This window comes from Pseudorasbora parva, chromosome 16, assembly GCF_024679245.1.
Source record: "Pseudorasbora parva isolate DD20220531a chromosome 16, ASM2467924v1, whole genome shotgun sequence".
NCBI classification, from domain to species: Eukaryota; Metazoa; Chordata; class Actinopteri; order Cypriniformes; family Gobionidae; genus Pseudorasbora; species Pseudorasbora parva.
In genome coordinates, this window is record NC_090187.1 from 30,567,180 (window position 1) to 30,590,134 (window position 22,955).

Consider the following 22,955-nt stretch of genomic DNA (forward strand, 5'->3'; position numbering starts at 1 on the left):
CAAATACCTATCATCACATTCTCCTTCTTGAAAGAATGCCTCTTTCAAATTTTTATCTCTATAACTGAGAGGAATCAATACCAAATACATCTGAATGCTACTGTTCAAAGTGAAGTGGCAATGTCAGAGCTGGTGTCAAAGCATTGGATTGCATTTAAGCCATAAAGGATGGAATGAGTTAATTTTAAACATTTCAAATCAATATCAAAATAAATTATTAGTAGCATTTTAATAATTTAAAAGGTGCACTGTGTACATTTTAGCGGCATCTAGCGGTGAGGTTGTGAATTGCAACCGCTTACCCCTCCCTTTCGAAGCCCATAGAGAAGCTACGGTGGCCGTTACAGGACAAAGATGTCGTCATCTGAGACAGCAGAAAGTTTGTCCGTTTAGAGCTACTGTATAAACATGATGGTGCTAAATAGTGACTTCACTGTAAGGGCACCCATGGTGTATGTAGATAGAAATGGCTCATTCTAAGGTAATAAAAACATAACGGTTCATTATGTAAGGTCTTTATGCACCTCTGGAAACATATAGTTATGTATATTATATTGCATTTCTGTCAATAGATCCTCATAAATACTACACACTGCTCCTTTAATTTCTATTATCAATTATGATTAAAGCTTATTATTTTATGCAAAATGTAAAACCTATCGGCATGGTTACATTATTTTCATGCCAATTAAGCACATTTCACTTTTTTCTTTTTATGCATTTTGTTGTTGTTGTGGATATTCAAATTTTCATTATTCTCAAAGGTGATTCTCTTTGTATTTTTCACTTGATTGTAAAAATAAAAAAATAAAACTAACAACAACAAAAACCCGTATATATATATATGTATATATATATATACTTTGATATTTAATTAAAATAACTGAAAATGTAAATCATTTTAATGATACATTAATAACTTTACATAGTATATAATTATATATATATATATATATATATATATATATATATATATATATATATATATATATATATATATATATTCCCTCTTCCATCTCATACATGTTTTTAAAAAAACACAAAAGCAATAACAACAGATTTCTGCATAAGATTTTATTTTTATTTTTCAACATTGCTGTAGAGGCAAATTTAAGCCTGACTCGCACTCCAAACCTTCACAAAAAATGGTGTGAAAATTCCACAGTGAAAATGTTCCTTTTATACCAGAACACTGGAATGCTACATTTTATTAATCACAATGTTCTGGCAGATGCCAAGTGTTTCAGTGTTTTGAGCAAATGGAATCATGTCAATGTTTATAGTAAAGTGAGTGTGTTGAATGGTTTTTTATAAGCTTGAATTGTGTGCGAAATCTTGGCAGGGAACACACATTACATATCATGCATAGTTGGTATATTCTACAGAGTACAATTTTATATTAGATGTCAATAACAACAGCACGTTTTGTAATGATACAGAAAGAACAACTGACACAAATGGTGTTGGTGTGCCAGTGTACATCTTCAGTCTAGTGACCACATTGGTGCAGACACCACAAATTGGTCCTGTAAATATTTTGTTTGGTCTACACATTCCTCTTTCTCATACATTTTGACAAATGTTAGTGTCTACTGTGTGGTATTTATTCCTGCTATTGGTGTGCATTTCCATGGTGGTGAATATGCAAAGTTCGTCCCTTCAATTAGAACAGACAGCAGCAGCTGAATCATGCACAGAACAAATGGGGTCACCAGATGCCAAAACCATCCACACTGACAGGAAAGCCAGTTCAGAGGTCATTCACAAAATACATCTCGCCACATAAGGGTGAGACCAGCAACTTGCATCTATTTCTGACATGCTGTGGTGTTTTGAGTCCCTGGATACAAGACCAACAGCAGAAATTGATCAGACGGGAAAGACCATCACACAAAAAATAGGCAAATATCCCGCACCTTCAGTTTTTACTTGGACAATTAAGCGCATATGAATTAGTCTAAAATGTAAACTTGTGATATTCTTGCCGAAGAACCTCTGATCAGAAAAAACGTAATTTGCATATTAACTAAGGCTACCAAAGTTAACTTTTGGGACTAAACATTGGGAATGTTTAACAATATTCATTAAACTAATATTTTTATATTATATATATATATATATTAATTTAATGAATACTGTTAAACATTTAATTAGCATATATATATATATATATATATATATATATATATATATATATATATATATACATACATATATATATATACATACATATATATATATATACATACACACACATATACACACTTTGGAATGGGCTGAGCCTGGGATTTAGTGAAAGTATTTGATGAAGGTATACTATGTGGAGAGAGCATTCACTCAGTATTGTTATCGCATTTTTGACCCAGGTGGCTTTTAGAGAATTTTGCATTGGAAGTCTTCATACAAACCTGATTCTAAAAAAGTTGGGACACTGTACAAATTGTGAAATAAAAAAGGAATTAAATATCAAATGCTGAAAGTGAGACATTTTGAAATGCCATGCTAAATATTGGATAATTTTTGATTTCATGATTTTCATGAGAGCTACACATTCAAAAAAGTTGGGACAGGTAGCAACTAGCAATAAGAGGCCGGAAAAGTTAAATGTACATATAAGGAACAGCTAGAGGACCAATTTGCAACTTAATAGGTCAATTAGTAACATGATTGGGTATAAAAAGAGCCTCTCAGTGTGGCAGTATCTCTCAGAAGTCAAGATGAGCAGAGGATCACCAATTTCTACAGTGCTGCGGTGAAAAATAGTGGAGCAATATCAATTGCAAAACATTTGAAGTTATCATTATCTACAGTGGATAATATCATCCAAAGATTCAGAGAATCTGGAACAATCTCTGGCGTAAGGGTCAAGGCTGGAAAACCATACTGGGTGCCTGTGATCTTCGGGCCCCTAGACAGCACTGCATCACATACCGGAATTACAGGAACTGGGCGAACCAGTTCACCAAAACGGACTAAATTGTTCTAAATGGATCGCGTCTCAAATCAGCGCTGATCCCACAAGTTACTTTAGTTGCTCACTTTCTGACATGAGTGACAGTCCCTCAGAATAGAAATAAACTAATGTCTTGAATTATATGTTGTAACTCCAACCGTTCACTGAACTGAGACATGTTTTGTTAAGGGAACTGATGACCAGCTGATACTGAGCATGTGTGTGTAACTGAATGTGCTGCGGTTCTCGGATCAGCAGGACAGAATCGAAAGCAGTTTCTTTCGGAAACGTTCAAGACACCCTTTACTTGTATTTACGTGTATGCCCCCATAACTGCCGTTTTAGCTGAGTGGGGGCTCTGGGCATTAACTGTAATAGCTCTGTGTTGCAAGCACCAATCCGGTTCGTTTTTTTTTCTATAGACTGTACTCACAAAGATTTAACGATCAAGATAAACGTAAAAATTCGCCGGAGTTGTCCTTTAAAGGGGTGGCAAAACACAATTTTACTTTTCTAAATTTAGCTAGTGTGTAATGTTGCTGTTTGAGCATAAACAACATCTGCAAAGTTACAACATTCAAAGTTTAAAGCAAAGGGAGATATTTGCTTATAAAAAAATTAATTTCTAAGGACTACAGCAAATGGCCAGTAGGGACTACAGACTTTTCCTCCAGGGTTGCTGACATCACCAGCCCCAATATTTACATAAACCCCTCCTCCGAGTATATTAAATAAGAGGGGTGAGGCCATTTTTTATTACTGTGGAATAGTAGGCTGAAGTGTTGCACAATGCCGATGAAACGCTGTTATTTTTATCCGGATTGTAGGTCCACTTTGTTCAGCCTTCTTATGGATGGGGGAGTTAGGGATCAATGGATAACATTTATTTTAATATATTCTAATAATTATAACCAAAATTTTGCTTCCAAGGAAAGCTTCCACAATCGTTGCGAGTTCAATGAAGGATTCGCACAACAGCTTGTCCTGAAAGATGGAGCAGTTCCAACTTTAAAAAAAGAAGCTGTTTACAGGCCACAACCTGGAAGTATGATTTATTTTTTGTCAAAGTGTTTTCCTGTAATAGTTTGTATTGTTAGTATGATTTATTTTTTTGTCAAAGTGTTTTCCTGTAATAGCTTGTATTGTTAGTTGTACGTTGTAGCAAGGAAGTAAACAAATGACAACGTTGTTTGGCTCTGCAAACCAGTTTGTTAAATGCTCATAGCTCATTCATACTTAACGTTATCTGACGAACACCTAATGTTAGAAACTTTTTTTAAATCTCAACAGCGAAGTTGGAATTAGTGTAAATTATTCTTTGAAAAGGGCTTTTATATATTGTTAATCTACATGCTTGTTTATCTACAGGCATGCTAAACACATAGTTCTGTGTTTGATTTGGCTACTATATACTGTAAAAAAAAATCAGGTTTCCAATTGAACATTTTCTAGTGACTGATCACATTTAAAATGTTCAGTTGGTCAAATTGAATTTCTGTGAATTGATGCAATTGACAGAAATTCAATTTGGCCAACTGAAAATTTCTGATGTGATCAGTCACTAGAAAATGTTCAATTGGAGACCTGATATATATATATATATTTTTTACAGTGTATTAAAGCCAATGTTTAGTGTTTGTTTTGGGTTAATAATTCTTGCGACAGATATTTGGCTATAATCATTCTAAAAATACAAAAGATGACATTCAGTAGTAACGATAATTTTAGATCTGCAGTCTGTACAGACTGCCGGTAAAGGTAAGGGGTTTCCGAGAAACTTGCACTAGGCGGTTAGCGAATCACAAAACACTGGGCCAGCTAACCACTGTGTATTTTTGAGGGACCGGCTTCATAGAACCCGGAAACCATCAGGCCGTTTTTACAAGGAGGGACAGAGCAATGTAGAATAAAGGTAAACTATATAAAAAATAATGCAATTTTTTAAAAACGAAGCATGAACATGTTACAGTGCACCCCACAAACACAAAGCCGTCAAAAGAATGTGTTTTACCACCTCTTTAAAATGATACATTTTCTCAGTTTAAATATTTGATATGTCATCTATGTTGTATACTGAATAAAATGTTGAAATTCGTAATTTCCATATCATTGCACTTTGTTTTTATTTACAATGTGTAGTGTCACAACTTTTTTGGAATCGATAAATCTACTTATCAGCAAAACATTGAGATTAATCACTCTGAAAGGTCTAATATTAAGACATCTAAAATCGTTTAAATAAATCAAACACATTTCCACTTTGATTGTACAGTAGATAGACAGACACTTACATTAGCAACATAATTGTGCTTGATATACCACTAAACCTGGTTAGTTCTTGATTTGTTCCCTTACTTATTGAACCCATATTTATCAGTATAAAATATGCAATTTAGACCTCCTTCACCAATGTTCAAAAATGTTAGTGTCAAATAACAAGCTACAACAACTGCCAGGTAAAACACGGTGACTACTCAAATTAAGCAGTTCAAATAATGAGCAGATCCCATCTAATGTAACAGCATTTCCTGTGTCTGAAAGTCATGTAAAAAATAACCAAAAAGGATGTATAATTTACCGTCTAAGAAAAACAAACTTAAAAATACAAGACAATTCATTCAAGCTTTCCCACATTATCACCAAACCTCATCTGTAGCCAATGTGATTCGACAATCCCCTGCATCCTCCTTCAAACCAGCAGACGACGGAGGAGTGACAAAGTCAGTGGTGAGGATGCAGGTTGTTTATGTGGATGGAATCCGGATCTGGAACTGTCCCTGATGAAGCTGCAGGCGGAAAAGCTTACAGTTTGCAATGCGTAGGGTGGCACAGCTCGTCTTACTCAGATCAGAGGGCATGAGGGGTCTGGTGGAGTGCCAGGTACCCGTACTTCTGCGGAACTCCCGGACATAGTCAAAATTGGAGCCTGCAAACAAAACAAAGGAATCTATATATGTAGAGTGTATTTTATGCTCTGCTCTACACAAATATTGTGCAAATAACATTTGTCACGTTTTATTGTGTGTACTAGCCTGACGTGGTCATACTTAATTCTAGTCAGAATATGAGAACTGCTCCATAGGGCTGTGATTATGGGGCGTGCTTCAACCCAACCAGGAAAGATCACAATTGGATAGACCTACAACCAATCAGAGCAACGAAGCAATGCATTGTCAAATGTCAACAGAGCTACAACTACTTGTTGCCAAGTCTGTGTTTTTTTCTGCGGGTTGTTTTCTATGTCCGCGGGTTGAAGCGACTATTATGTGATATATAGACCCCTGAGTGCGAATTTTAGCAGGCAACCTTGCCAAAATAACACACATTTTACTCCCCAAACACCATTTTTTTCCCGAAGAACCCCCGGAGAAGCTAATGTTTAGGGCTAGTAGTAAGCGCGTTTTGTTGTAAAAACTTGGCAACCCTGTCTGCACGCGTGCTGGAATAAACGATCTTTGCCGGTGTCGTAAAAAAAGAAAATAATTTAATGATACACAGAGTACTTACCCAACATGATCATAATTTTTGAGAGAATTAGTGAAGGTGAGTGCAGATACAAATGTGATGATTATGTTACTGTTGATCATCTGTCCGTCATTGTCTAAAGCCCGCCCTGATGATTTCATTGGTCTGAACAGTTTCTGTTCGGGGATAATTACTCCCCTATGGATCGAGTCCAGACCGAACCGCCCGACCTAAAAATGTTGTGGGCGGGGCTAATTTCGGCTGGAATCCAGGCTGTGTGTGTTCAGAACTACAACTGAATAAGCAAGTACAATTGCAAAATGTGGCCCAGTTGAGCACATTTGTTCAATTTAAGCAGTTCAAATAATAATCTGATGATTCTGAGAGAAATAAACAGCCCTCTGGTACATAATTCAAAACGTGTTATTTTAGTATAACATAGGTTATATTCATATTTTTGGTAATTTTTTAAAATACATTTTTAATTAATATTTTATTTTTATTTATTTTATTTCGGTTTTAGTTTTAGTTATTTTAGTACACCAAGTTAAACTAAATTAAAATGAGACGTTTCCTATAGGCATCTAGCTGAAATAAAAGTTGTTGTAGTATTTTATTTAATTTCAAGTAACTTTTAGTTAACTATAATAAGCCTGATTCCAAATATAATTCCTTCTTAATAACATTAATATAGTTTTTGTGTACATAACTACTTAAAAAAGTCAAATCAAAAAGTTAGCTTGACTTAATTTACTTACCTATAGTACATTAGTTGTTTGTAACTTTTCGAAGTATCTTGTGCTTACTGGTTTTTGGCCCATGAAAATGTTAAAAAGCTAAAATATGCATTAGTTGTAGCTTAAATGAAGAAGTAATCGCAGGGCATTTTTTGACCTTCTCAAGGACTGAATTTGAAGATATCGGAGTAAAAAGACGTACCTAGATAGAGCATAAAGTGTGATTATAAGCCCTTATCAGCTTACCAGTGTCAAGTTCTCCGACCACATATATACTGGCACCAATGGGAACAGCTCCATACACAAAAGATGATGTGGCTTGTATGCAGAGATTTTGGTCATCTAAGAGCACCCACCTGAGGGCAATGATGGGCACGTATGAGCATACACATCACTCTAGTCCTGCTCTGTTTGAGTGTAGCATTGAAGAGATCACCTTTTTAGCTCATCATGGAAGAACTCAGACTTGCAGATGGTCATCTGACTGGACTCTGGATTGTCAGCATCTCTGTTCCGCACTCCACCAAACACGTAGAGCTCTTGTCCAATGCCACATGCTACCGCCCCAAATCTGAGGAAAACCATGTTGAAATAATTAGTGATACTTTTAGCAGAAACGTTCTCAACAAAGAATAGCGCACACTGTCACTTATCAAAGAGATCATTTGCACTAGTGTAAAATGCTCACAAAGGCTGCATTTATTTGATGAATCACAAATATTGTGAAATATTATTATTTAAAATAACTATTTCCTATTGAAATCTTTTATAATGTAATTTATTCTTGTGATGGCAAAGCTGAATTTTCAGCAGTCATTCATCCATTCTTCAGTAACACATGATCCTTCAAAAATCATTTAAATTTGCTTATTTTCTTATTATTAAGGAAACATTTTTCTTATTATTAAAGGATTCAGCATATTAAACTTACGAAAAAAGAGTGAATGAAAAATCATATGTACCTAGGATGGCTTGACGGAGGGTAAGTCACAGGATAATTTTAATTTTAAAGTTAACTAATGAAAAATAAATTAATAAATAAATAAATATAATAAAATAAAAAATAAACTGATGAAAAAAATTTGTGCTGCTTAATTTCAGTGGAACCTAGAAACAGTTATATTTTTCATGATTCTTTGATAAATAAAACAGTATTATATATATATATATATATAATACTTTATATATATATATATAATACTTTATATATATAATTTATTTATTTATTTTTTATTATTATTAAATTTTTTTTTTTTGTAAAATGTAAATGTTTTTACTATCACTTTTGGTCAGTGTATTGCATCCCTCCTGAATAAAAGTATTAATTTCGTATCTGTCTTACTGACCCCAATGGGTTTCCAAATAGCGTCATGCTAAAGCCAAACTCTATTGAAATAAATTGTGAATCAATTGCTCTTCGCCAAGTGCTGCATGCAGAGTTACTGACAATGCATTTTCCCAAATCAGTTACTTATGAGATTTTGTGAGGGTTAGGATGCTGCCTTAGAAGGCAGTAGGCAGCTCATTAGGTTGTGTAACAGCAGAACAGAGCTATGGACAAAATACTTCATTTTTTTTTACACCAAGAAAAATGACTATTTATGTTCCTCCAGATGGTGATCAAGCGTTTCCATTTATATGGGTTAGACTGATAGGTCCCTTGACTACTATTGTTCTAAAAACACATCCGTAAGACATCACAGATCATAGGGCGTCTCTCAGTTTTCATAGTTAGAACCAAATGAAGATGTGCTGCCTTTGACTTAAAATGTAATCTGTTTAACTTATGACATTTCTCTGCGTCATACGCCGGATGGGAAAAAACATTCTCTAAATTCACATCTACAAAGCATATGCCGCTTTAAGCATCCGGTATTTGTGGTTTGAATGCATGGGACCAAGTTATGCAGAATTATGTTTCTACTTTAAAAATACAGACCCTTGCACAAAATGTTAAAGTGGTCATGACATGAGAAATTACATTTGCTTTGATCTTTTGACATGCACTATATTGCCAAAAATATTGGGACACCCCTCAAAATCATTGAATGCAGGTGTTCCAATCACTTCCATGGCCACAGGTGTATGAAATCAAGCACCTAGGAATGCAGACGCTTCTACAAACATTTGTGAAAGAATGGGTCGCTCTCAGGAGCTCAGTGAGTTCTAGCGTGGTACCGTGACAGGTTGCAACCTGTCCAATGTGCAAGTACATTCGTGAAATTTCATCACTACTAAATATTCTACAGCCAACTGTTATTGGTATTATAACAAAATGGAAGCAATTAGGAACAACAGCAACTCATCATGCCATGTGAAAATCACAGAGCAGGGTCAGCGCATGCGGAGAAGTCGCCAACTTTCTGCAGAGTCAGTAGCTACAGACCTCCAAATGTTGTGTGGCCTTTAGATTAGCTCAAGAACAGTGCGTAGAGAGCTTCATGGAATGGGTTTCCATGGCCGAGCAGCTGCAGCCATGCCTTACATCCCCAAGTGCATTGCAAAGTGTCGGATGCAGTGGCGAAAAGCATGCCGCAACTGGACTCATGAATCACGCTTCTCTGTCTGGCCATCCAGTGGATGATTCTGGGTTTGGCGGTTGCCAGGAGAGCGGTACTTGCCTGAATGCCTTGTGCCAAGTTTAAAGTTTGGTGAAGGGAGTATTATGGCGAGGGGTTTCTTTTTCAGGGGTTGGGCTTGGCCCCTTAGTTCCAGTGAAAAGAACTCTTAATGCCTCAGCATATCAAGACATTTTGGACAATTTCATGCATCCAACTTTGTGGGAACAGTTTGGGAATGGCCCCTTCCTGTTCCAACATGACTGCAAACCAGTGCACAAAGGTCCATAAAGAAATGGATGAGTCCTAACCTCAACCTAATAGAACACCTTTGGGATAAATTAGAGTGGAGACAGCAAGCCAGGCCATCTCGTCCAACATCAGTGCCTGAACTCACCAATGTGCCTCTAGAAGAATGGTCAAAAATTCCCATAAACAAACTCCTAAACCTTGTAGAAAGCCTTCCCCAAAGAGTTGAAACTGTTATAGCTGCAAAGGGTCGGCCAACTCCATATCAAAACCTACAGATTAAGAATGGGATGTCATTCAATTTAAAGTTAATGTAAAGGCAGATCCCTTTTGGCAGTAGTGTATAAGAGTAACATCCTGCAACTTTCATAGCTTAAAAAGTCCCCCTCATTATAAAGAATTTATTTAAATCAAGCTTTCCAAAAACGTCTCGTTCTGATATTGTGGGATCTGTTATGTCACAGTTTGCCGTTGCATATGACTGGCTCTAAAGTAAGACATTGTCGAATAGTTATACACCATTATTACACAGCTCTGTACAATACTTGATTCTGATTGGTCAATCGCGCATTCCAGCAATATGTTATTTCCAGATAACAACCGCTCATCCGGGTACTAAGAGTTATCTTGACCGATACTTCTTCTATGCTTAACGCTGGCACCATCTTGTGGCTGTTAAATACTTAAACAGCCTTGGCTAGAATGGAAGACTTCAAGGCGGGTTTCCTTTATAAAGTTTTAAATATGGATATTTTTCTTACACAAACGCATCGATTCGAATCAGAAGGCTCTATTAACCCATTGGAGCCGTGTGGAGCATTTTTTATGGACTTTAAAAAGAGCTACAACTACTGCTGGGATTAACATTAGCCTGGACTTTTTAAATTTAACTCTGATTGTATTTGTCTGAAAGAAGAATGTCATATACACCTATAATGACTTGAGGGGGAGTCAATCATAGGTTTGGTTTCATTTTTGGGTGAACTAACCCTTTCAGCATTCATTTTCAACATTTAGCAGCAATCGATAAAGGCTTGAAGCAGTTTGGAACTGTTGTTCTTCGTGGAAGCTTTGCGTAAGAGCTAATCAAAAATTTAATCTCAAGACAATATTTTGTGTCTAATTTTTTTGAGACTAGTAGCCGTGTAATAAGCGGGATAATGTACACCCAGCCGGTTGTTATGCAGAATAAACCCCTTCAGAGTGATGATCATTCTGATCACTCTGTCGGTGTTTATTCTGCGATAACTCTGTTATAATACCTGTTAATACCGACAATTCTTTTATAATACCACTAACAGTAGAACTGTCTGGGTGTACATTTTCCCTTACTTGCAACATTTGCCTACACTGGATGTGAGCTTTGTGTTGTGTCAAAAGCAAATAGAACCCATTAATAATCACTGATGCTGACTACACTGAATGCAGTATACAGATGTGTGTTCAGTTTCTGACATACTCCACACACTTGAGTCTGTTGACAAAATGCCAAATGGAAGAGTGACAAAACGCTTGCGCTCATTTTAAACAGCTCTTTTGTGTCTCTGTACAGATTTAAAAAGTATCCCAGTGTCAGAAAAAACAAGTGGATGTTTTACTGTAATGGCATCCTTGATCGTGTCAGAGGGTTATATGTTTGTTCGGAACAAATGTGTAAAACAGTGTAAAGCCTTGTTTATACTTTCGCATGGTTCCGCAGCACAAGCCTCCGCTGCCAGCAGAGACAAATCTTTATTTAAAAAGGCTTATTTCAGCTTTTGTAGGCTCATTTTGTAAATAAGCACCTAATTTGTATGTGCAAACTGGATGCCGGTGTGATGAGACGTCATGCTCGGCTGGATTCAACTAGAACTCGTTCATCTTCGGATGCAGTCGCACGTACTGCTACAAAAAATGCGCTGCACACAGGCAGGCGAAATAGGGTCTTGTGCAGCCAACGCGGACGACCGCCCACTCCACGTTGACGTAATTTTTGTCGCGCACACTCTCGCGTTCGTGCGGACGCGTCGAGTGTAAACAAGGCTTAATGGAGAGTTAAGATGAAGTCAGTTGCATCGCATCTGACAGCTGCTACATCGCAAATCACAAGTAAACAATTGCATAATGCTTTCTCTGTAAATGACGGTTTTATATGGATAATGTTTTCAAAACACTTACTCACGTGTAATAGCGAGTGGGCGTTGATACGGTTTCCTATGCAATGACGTTAGCCAATCATAAAAGTGTCCGTTTACTGACAAGCCTTAAAAGGAGCCAGCCCTTAAAAACAGATAATTTCAGACAGAGGGTCAGAATGAAGGTTGAACATAATTGTTTTTCTGCATATACCTGTTCTTTGTTTGTGTGTGTGTGCAAAAACCTTTATCAACATTATAAGCAAACTGCGATGACCATGTCATGACCACTTTAATGGTATTGGCACGTGTTTCCCAAACTTTTTGCTTACATTTTTTTTAAAATCTGTATTAAACGGAAGTTATGATTTTTTCACTTTTCTCCCCTATTGTGATGTATATCTGAGTAATAATACTTCTTGAACGAGAAAAAAAAATGTAGGGTGGGTCATACATTTTTTCCACCTGGAATGATAGGATCATTGTTGTTTGCTATTGCTGTGATCTCACGTGAATGACAGGTTGTCCCGCCCTCACCAGTAAATGCGTCATCAGAGAAGATGTTGTTGCAAGAGGGAGAGGAAGTTATTTTGATTAAAGATTACGAGGGAACATGAATCTGCGCTGATAAATTATGTATAATAAATGTGGCAATATTGCATAAAAAACATGACTTTATCCTGTTAACTTGTTGATCATGAACACAATTATTTCCATACTATATGAACATAATATGCAAATGTATGTAAGTGGCTTAGGAAAGTATCTTCCGCTAAATAATCATCCATGCACACATTTACCTCCTCTCTTTAAGAGGGCAGACTGTTGTCCACTGTTGAGTTTTGGGGTCGTAGCACTCCACAGAGTCATAAATCTTCCCATACGATCCGCCGCCCATCACGTACAGTTTCTTTTTCATGACGGCACAGCTACCAAACTGAGGAATAAAGAGGCAAAAGTATAAGAAACATGAGTATTGCAGTTTGCGAATTAAAAGAGAGAAATGAGCTACATCTCACCTTGCGCACTGTGGTCATTTTTGGCTGTGTTCTCCAAACGTTACAATGGGGGTCAAACACCTCCATCGTGAGAAGGACCTCAGTGTCCTCATTTTCTCCACCCAATACATAAATCATCCCATCCAGCTCTGCTATGGCGAAGTGCTGTCTGGCCTGGGCAGACAAGAAAATTCTATATCACGATACTGACACCTAGTGGTTCTTTGTAAGAACTGCATCAAGAGGTGATGAAATTATATACAGCATTTTCAACCATTTAAAATCAGTAATCTGTATATTACCAAATTTAAATTGCATTTATCTCTGAAATAACACAAGCTGGTTAATTACTAGTCTAACAGTAGCATTGTCATTCAAATTTCCCCATTTACATCCATTTACCAGTAACTGTTATTCAAAGCAACTTGCAAATCACAAGCTTTTTCATTGCACTTTTTTTTTTTTTTTAAATCACTTACATAATTCACAGTGCTTTATAGGATAAGTAATTTATTCAAAATGTAAGTATGCAAGTATTAAAAACATATCTTAAGAGATTCTGTTTAATTCTGTTGTGCTCCGTTTCTTTTTTAAACAGAAGAACACACACTTAATTAGCCTAATACAGGGTTTCCGTACAGATTACTTGACTAGTCGTTCAAGACAATCCACCAACTAGTCGATAATGACACTACGGAGCACATCTCGGAATACCTGCATCATTGGTGGGATTTGGGTCCAGGTGTTGGTCTCTGGGTCATATTTTTCTCCACTGCTCAAGACAGTTTTATTCTCATCCATTCCTCCTACCGCAAACACGAATCCCTCTGATTGGACAGGCAGAATATCAGTTAATTATATACTACCAGTGATAATATCTTTAAGGAAGCAGAATAATTCTCTGGATGAACTCATATGAAGTCTCATACCATTTACAGTTTATAATCTAAAATGTAATCATTTAGATTCTAAATGATTGAACATTTATTTGAAAATTATTATAATAATAATAAAAAAAATTCCCCAAAGAAGTCTGCATTTAATTTATCAAAAATACAGTAAAAACATTGATATTGTGAAATATAATTATTATTTAATATTTTCTATTTAAAGGGGTCATATAATGCTAAAGTTAATATGACTCTTTAGTGTCTAAAATAAAACTTTGTAATATTCTTTAATTAAAAATTCTCATTAGCATTGTAAGAAAACACTAATTTTACCTGGTCAAAAAAAACAACATCTCTGTTTTCACCAAGCCATTTCAGTGCATATGGCTTTAAATGATAAATGACCCCGCCCCTCTGTAATGTGGGCCAGCACGTGGAGCTGTTGCCCTTGACAATTTTGGAGATACTCTGACCCAGACGTCTTAGCCATCCCAATTTGGCCCTTGTCAAACTCCCTCAAATACTTTAGCTTGCCCATTTTTCCTGCTTCTACCACACCAACTTCGAGGACAAAATGTTCACTTACTACCTAGTATATCACACTGAATAGAAAGTAATAAAAACTATTTGGAACAATATGTCTTTACTGTCACTTTTGATCAATTCCCCGCTGTATAAAAGTATCCATTTCTTAATTTTTTTTATAAATACAAAAAATTACCACTGACCCCAAACTTTTGAATAATAGTATAGATCACAGGAATATTTTGTTTACAATTGTGGAATTTATTCAAAAACATAAGCCTTAGAGTTCAAATAACTACAAATAAATAACTAATTAAATAGCAAAAGAATGTAAGCTCCATTCCCTCACAATGCTGAGCAAGTACAAACCTGCTGACACAACCCCATGACCAACTCGCCTCTCATTCATTGGCTTCAGGTCAATCCAGAGCTGCCTGTTTCGGTCATAAAGTGGACAAATGCAGCGAGCTGCTGCTGTGGCCTTGCGAGAGCTAAATGGGAAACACACATGAATTTAGGGAAAAACTTGTTACAGATCTATCCTTGCATAATCTCAATCTATCATCATTTTTTTGCATGAGTTGTGTTCATACTCACGTCCTCTCCTCACCGCCTACTGTGACAATACACTCAGAGTATCCACGGGGTTTGAAGGCAGCAAGCAGCGCCTCCCCATGCTGCACTGCTCCTCTCAGCGACTCCGTACAATAATTCCTTATCACCTCCCTCATTAGGGAGTCTCCGAGCATCTGCTCCTGGAGGTAGCTCTGGTCCAGGCCTTGAACCCAGACGGCAGACATCACCTCTTTCATATGGACCTGGAAGAAAGGGATTCTATTTAAACAGGATTGAATGAAAACAAACTAACAAATAATACCATTCAAAAGTCTGTGGTCAGTAAGTATTATTTTAATAAATTAATATGTTTATTCAGCAAGGATGCATTTAAATAAATTGACTAAAAATGCAGTAAAGAAATGTATATTCTTGTTACAAAACATTTCCATTTCAATAATGCTGTACTTTTAAAGTTCTATGTATCATATTATCCTGACTAAATGATTCATGGTTTCCACAGATTTTTTTAATGTATATATAAACAGACATTTTTTACCCCATAACGTAGGGTTTACCAGGCCACCCACACACACCCACACGTCTGGTTCACTATCTTTGTGGGGACTTTCCATAGACGTAATGGTTTTATACCGTACAAACTGTACATTCTATCCCCTTACACTGCCCCTGTCCCTAAACCTACCCATCACAGGAAACATTCTGCATTTTTACTTTCTCAAAAAAACTCATCCTGTGTGATTTATAAGCCTTTTTAAAAGTGCGGACTGTTGGCTGGTCCCCACAATATAGGTGATCTCAGGTTTTACTATCCTTATGGGGACATTTGGTCCCCACAATTTAATATAAACAAGGGCGCGCATGCACACACACACACACACACACACACACACACACACACACACACACACACACACACACACACACACACACACACACACACACACACACACACACACACACACACACGGTGTAACAATATATTGTCAAAGTATACCATAATACTGAATTGCAACAATATGTATTGTGGATAGTGACAATTTGTACTGTGTGTTTAGTTCAGCCAAAATGAAAAATACTCTGTGAGAAAATATCCAAGTTGCAGAGTTCTGTAGTATTACATTAAACTACTATATGCAATGTTAAAATATAATGTATAATAGTGCAATGGGGGAAATATTTGTTGGTCCTGATAAATGCCAAATATCTTATGTTACCAGTAAACCATGCAATATTTAGTCAGTGACAGAGTGCAAGCATATTAATCTAAAATAATTCTGTATTTTCAGCTTCAGAATCATGAATATTGTTATTTCGGTGTCACCACTGTCCTGTGCATTCGGTTACCAGCAACAAGTCCAAACCTATTCATTTCCACCCCCAATGTAATTAGAATATAGCAATAATATAGTATGCGAGTTCATTATCATGATATGCATCAAATCGTGACATGAGGGTATCGTTAAACCGCTAATTTATATATTTATATCAATTGTCTATGCATGTGCATATGGAACCCTCCTGAAACACCTGTTCCACTCACTCGCCGCGCTTCGATGTCATGGTCTAGCCAGCGGACCACAGCCTCCAGGACGTGCCTTTCGTTCCCCACATTGAGCTTCTCTATGGACAGCAGCTCACACAGGCGATCGGGCGGCTGCTCCAGGAACTCCTCCGTGTTGGCCACATCTCGAAAATGCGTCTGCAGAAACTCTGTGGCCACATGGTGGACGTGGTGCAGGCAGTAATGCAAAGAGAAGACCCTGATGCCTATGCAGTTCTCTGCAGTAATGCAGCTCTCCAGGAATTGGCAGCACAGAGATTTGAGATCAGTGAGGAGCAGAAGATCAGCAGCCTGGACCACATCCTGGATAGTGTCTTCATTTAGAGTAATCTAGAAAAGCATTGACGACAATCAGCCAACTAGAAAACCATTGACAACATGACAATGGAAATCCAATAGTTTGTATACATTCATAATTCATATACAGTTTACCCACAGCTTTTAACACATGAATAGTGTTAATGTTGTCAGCCATTTTTTATTTATTTATTTAGACTTAGTCCTGTGTCAAATTTACTTTTTAGATTTTACAGTGTCAACCTACAGTGTCCTGTATTTTGTTTGGTTGAATTTTAGTTGACTAAAAGCCTGGGAAATTTGGTCTAGTTTTAATAAATTAAAGCAGCACTTGGCAACTTTTGCTCTCGAGGTCCCCCTACAGTTGGGAAAAAATAATGTCCTCAACTACTGTCGTAAGCTCTGTCATCCTACAACAGGGAAATGCCATCGCGCATGCATTTGTTGACATAACAACCCTGATAGCCCTGAACTAATGATGAGCGGGTCGTCTCATAACCCGCGGACCCCGTATGTCTATTTAATGGTCGCGGGTGCGGGGCGGGTTGTCAAAATATATACAGTGGTGCGGGGTGGGCCAAATAACTTCATAAAAGCGTCCCCGCGGGTTGGTGCAGCAACCCTTCAGCTCACGCCAACGAGCTGGTCACATGTTGATCCTCGTCCTGCCTTTAATCCGATCACTTTTTTGTTTCCTCTTATTGCTTTCCTCCAACAAAACCTTTTCTTTCTTATTTGTCTGTGCTGCTTCGGACATGACTATATTATCCGACAAACAAAGTTGGGCTCGCACGTCCGAATTTAAGGAAGTTCTTTTTTTTCTCGGGTTACTACCCGAAACCTGAAGTTTAAAAGTACGATTAAAAACGATACAGACCCCATCAAGCTTTGGCAGACGTGCCATTCAACCTATTGTAAGTCGATGTATCATCACAAGAGTCTTGAAAATATATTATGAAGGTTGAAAAGTTACCTAGTGCTGTTTAAAACTTAGTCATATGTTAGTCATGGTGTATAATGGTTAAACTAATAATCATAATTATGCGACTTAACATCTAGCAACCACAAACATAAAAACTTTTGGAGGCTTTTACTTCCGTAAAATATTATTTCTACACTTTTTTTTGGTGAAGAAAATAAAATAAGAGATTTAGATTTTTATGCACTATGTAGTATTTTTGCAGTAAAATATCCAAAAACCACCAGCCCAGTGTTATATATTGTGTTCAGTTGAGTTCTTACAATATCCCAAAATGTTTCCAACTAATTGTAAATTGTGAGAAAATTGCTATTTTAACCAAGAAGCCGGAATGTCTGAGCAAAGCATTTGAGGGAGTCGCCTGTTAATTGTGTCATATCTGCGTTAGCCTCTGTTTCTGGTTTTTAGAAACTATTTACTATTAGCAGTGTGCAACAAGTGCCACAGCAGCTGCTGAGCAAACACACAGAGCAACGTCACAAAATCATTTTAAACACACTTAAATGTATCTAATAAGATAAACAGAGCTGCGTTACCTCACACTCATGACCAGAAAAGTGGAAATGGCGCCGGCGACTGTGTCCCGTCATAATAAAAGCCCGGATGCTCGCGAGCCTTTTGTTGCACAACAATCGCTCCAGCAGGCTCGCTCAGCTCCCTCAACACTCGGTCCTGCACTGCTTCATACTACAGTAACGTTAATAACCGCATCCATGAACAGGATTTCTGCCCGAGTCCTAGCCTGATTCTTTTCCACCGGCTGTGAGGTGAAGACCACATGTCCCAAGATTCTGAGCTCAAAATTGGAGTCATCAAACTACGCCTTTATTTTGAATAGGCGCCCTCTAACGGATGAAAAAATTACATAGTGCAGCTTTAATTCTTGTCTTTTTTCCATCAACAACACTGCATGTAATACACCATAGTCAGTGTGTAATGATGTTGTCGTCTTGTCTTAATCATGAAAAAAAAGTCATAGTTTTTTCGTCATAGTTGTCGCTTAAGAAATTAACACTACTAATGAGTTGTTTTTAAAGTCCATAAAAGTGCATCTATCCATCATATAACTGCTCCACATGGCTCCAGGGGAAGTGGCTCCGAAGTGATGCATTTGTGTAAGAAAAATATCCATATCTAAAACTTTATAAAGTATCTAGCACTGCCACGTAGCATAAACATTTTGAAATGCGTGAGGCACTACACTTTTTCCGTAAGTTGAATATGGAAGGCGATCTGGTGGAAGCTATATAATTTACTTTATAATGTTTTAAAGGGGTGATGAATTGAGAAATCAACTTTCCCTTGAGCTTTTGATATATAAAAGGTCATGGTATTATAAGATTATCCTGTAAGTTTCAGAGCTGAAAACATCCTTGTTAGTCAAAGAAAAGCTTTTATAGAAACCAGGCCCAGAAAATGAAAGTATTCACATCTTGACGTCATCGACTGACAAAAAAAACACCTCTACAGAATAAGTACATTTAATTCAGTAGCCCCGCCCACCGACTCATCGGATCACACTAGCCAGCAGCAATAAACATGCCGAAGATAGAATATAGCAAGATATTGTGCTATTTCTGGTTGTGGAAGAACAGTCACTGCATAAGCTTCCTTCGGATCCTAATATTAGGAATGTGTGGTTGAACTTTATTTTTAATGAAGTTCCAGCTGACGTGGGGAACTGCTATTCTTCTACATTGGATCCGACAGGAGGAATGGTGCAACACAGTTATGTGAGTAAAACGTTTTTTTAAGTTTTTTATATGTAATAGTATTGTTATAGATTGTTTTGCTGATGTGTACATGTCTAACAGAACATACCTTTAGCACGCTGGACTCAGACACGTATGGGCCAGGGCTCGCGTTTTCCAGACAGGCTATCAAAACAGAAGCCCGTCGGCAGGCCGATGAATCTCGTAATATTCATTTCTCGTTCTGCTATTTTCTCTCTCGACTTGACATTTGAAGGGCGCGCTCAAGCACGTGTATGTGTGTGCGCGTGGTTCGCGCTTATATCGAACGATCGTGCGGGCTATGTAATACAAAAATAATAGTCCAATCAAACGTGGGTGGATGAGAAATAAATCCTTGTGTTTGTTTGAAAAAGACACTTGAATCATTCCGGTTGACGCTTTCAAAACAACCCCTCCCTCATGTGAACTGAACTGACAGGGGCATAGATATGACAGGAGCTGAAGCTCATTAAATATGCAAATCTTATCCAATCCTAGCTGTGAGGGTTTACTTCCATGTCTCCAGTGCGGCACGCCCATCAAAACCCAGCGTTCAGGAGAGAGCCTCAAAACCAGTGTTAAAAAATAGCCTATAGCTTATTAGTTATTATGTTTTTGAATGTAAAAACCACACACACGTCATTAGTTGACCTCAGACAACAGTATATATATATAAAAAAGCCAGTTCATGACACCTTTAAATATGGATATTTTTCTTACACAAAGGCATCGCTGCACTTTTATGGACTTCAAAAACACTTCACTGCCATTATAACATTATAAAGCTCTGAAGAGCCAGGACATTTTTAAAATAACTCTGATTTTATTCGTCTGAAAGAAGAATGTCATATACACCAAAGATGACTTGAGGGTGAGTAAATTATAGTTTATAAACATAACTAACCCTTTAAAGATTTTTACAGGCCTAGAAATCATAATTGTAAAATTCCAGCTATTTAATGACTGTGGGAAGCATGCATATAGTATAATAAGTAAAGTAATATAATTACCTCCCCACTAAAAACATAGTCCAATATCTGCCTCATGGTCGTGACCGAGATCCCTTGCAACTCGATTTTGTATACAGATCCATCCTCCTTTGGTGGGTTGTAATTTAATTTGGTCCTGCAAAAATGTAGCAACACAAGTTCATTCACTGTGGATCTAATAAAAGGACAGACTTAATATCTTGGAAAGTTGCACTACATTCGGGGCAGTTGTGTTCTGATGGTTAGATAGTCAGACTTGTAACGTGAAGGATGAGGGCTCGATTCTCAATACAGGCAGGAAACAACTGAGGTGCCCTTGAGCAAGGCTGGCCACCGTTCCAAGTGTGCGTGTCCACAGCTTGCAGTGTCTTTGTGTGTTCACTACTCACTGCTCCTAATGTGTGTGCACTAACTTGGATGGGTTAAATGCAGAGGACAGATTCTGAGTATGGATTAACAAACATGGCCTTCACATGTTTTTACAAACTTTTCAGTTTTAGCTGATTTGAGATTTGTAAAAACCTGTTAGGCTTTACATGACAGTGTTGAACTATTTGTTTAACTTAAAATGCTCTTTATATGTCATGTACAAAATTGCCTGGAACAGAATCATCAAATAAAAAGAAAAAAAAAATTGCTGGACTTAATTGCATCAACATCAAATAATATATAATTGAATAAACATTGAGTAAAACAGTTTATAGTAGTGTTACATTATCATATATACATTTATGTTTTGTTCATAATTTGATATAATTTTTAGATATACTTTGTATATCTAAAATCTAAAATCTGTATATGTTCTGTTTTCTCTTTAAATTGAGTTGTTGTCATTTTATTATAATTTTCTTTTTAATATGACTATTGTTTTTATTAGGTTTCAGTTATTTTAGTACTTCAACTTAAACTTAAAAGAAAAGGTTTTTATAATTTATTTCATAAAATGTTTATTTCTAGTAAAGTATTTTTGGTTACACTTTATTTTAAAGTGTCAGTTGTTAGTGTAATTATATTGAAGTACTGAGTAATAATAATGAACTACATTACTATAGGGTTAGGGTAGGATTAGGGTTTGGTTGAGGGTTAGTTACATGTACTTAAGCTACATTTACTGCTATGGCAAGTACATGTAAAATGTGAAACAAAGACACAGTAAAATAAAGTGTTACATACTTATATATCATACTTTCATGGTGATTTTGTGTCCTTTTGGGCTTTTAGTCACCAGCCATTGTCGACGCATAAAAAAATATTGACTAGGACATTCACCAAAATGTCCTCTTTCATGTTCAGCAGAAATCTTACTGGCTGGTAGTTGAAAAGAGGGTGTGTAAATTACTTTTTTTGGGTGAACTATTGCTTTAATTGACCCCAAGCGACAGGCAAGGTGGGGCCGTGTGGCACACCCATATGACACATTGCTCAAGGGTCTGCTACATGTCTGAGCAAATATACCAGCTCTACTGATTTCATGCAAATGTAGCTCGTTTCAAGCTTATTCTCATACCTGATGTATGGGCTAGCAGCAGCCAGAATGTTTTTCTGAACAGGAAGCTGCTCTCCTTCCAAGACCAGCACTGCATCTTGAAAACAATCATCTTGTCTTAAAGCCTGAAGGACCCTTAGAATCTTTTGGGAGTGTTGAGGGTCTGACACCACTGATCCAGCATCAGCTCCAGCTGTTTTAGGGTCTGACATGCTGTTGGAACAGACAGACATGAACAGTTAAGATAACAACAACAACAACATGGTTCACACTGGTAAATGTCTTATTTAAACAGACGGTTTAAAACATTCAAACTCACTCCAGTGTACTCGAATTAAACGTGTTCGTTATGTTCGCTGTAACTCCACCTGCGCATTATCAGTCAGAGGACCGTACCACCGTACACGGCAGAAAAACAAATCATGACGTTTCCAGGAAGCGCGTATTTGTTTCATAATAAAAGTTAGTTGTTTTCATAATAAAAATAATCTTTAAAAAAATCTAGATATTTTTTTTCATAATTCATGCATGAAAGTCCATTTTAATTTTTACAAAATTTAGGTTTATTTAAAAGTTATTTAACTGTCCACGTATGTGGACACCATGCAACTGAAATGGGACATAAAGCCACAGATGACAATATGGAACATTGTGTTTTTTTATTATGGAATGTTATGCTATATACAACAGCCCTGTTATTAAAAACAATAGTATATAATATAATAACAATAAAACACATATTGTAGGAATTATAACGGTAGTTACATATATGCGGAAACCTAGAGCTGGGCTTTGCTGGCCCATACTCCTCATCACTGCTGTCACTGTCACTTCCACTGTCC

The 22,955-nt window shown here is 37.0% G+C and overlaps 1 protein-coding gene across 1 annotated transcript; it reads right to left on the reverse strand.

The window, feature by feature from the left end:
* Positions 1-4,485: 4,485 nt before the first annotated feature.
* gan (gigaxonin) lies at positions 4,486-22,555 on the reverse strand. Its single transcript, XM_067420245.1, has 12 exons — positions 22,433-22,555; positions 22,135-22,326; positions 20,649-20,763; positions 16,609-16,959; positions 15,087-15,307; positions 14,859-14,980; positions 13,789-13,901; positions 13,096-13,248; positions 12,877-13,013; positions 7,592-7,726; positions 7,402-7,511; positions 4,486-5,879 (listed from the first exon to the last, which is right to left on the reverse strand). The coding sequence occupies exons 2-12, from the start codon at positions 22,323-22,325 to the stop codon at positions 5,698-5,700; spliced, it is 1,830 nt and encodes a 609-aa protein (XP_067276346.1). The 5' UTR covers position 22,326; positions 22,433-22,555; the 3' UTR covers positions 4,486-5,697.
* Between the last annotated feature and the right edge of the window lie 400 nt (positions 22,556-22,955).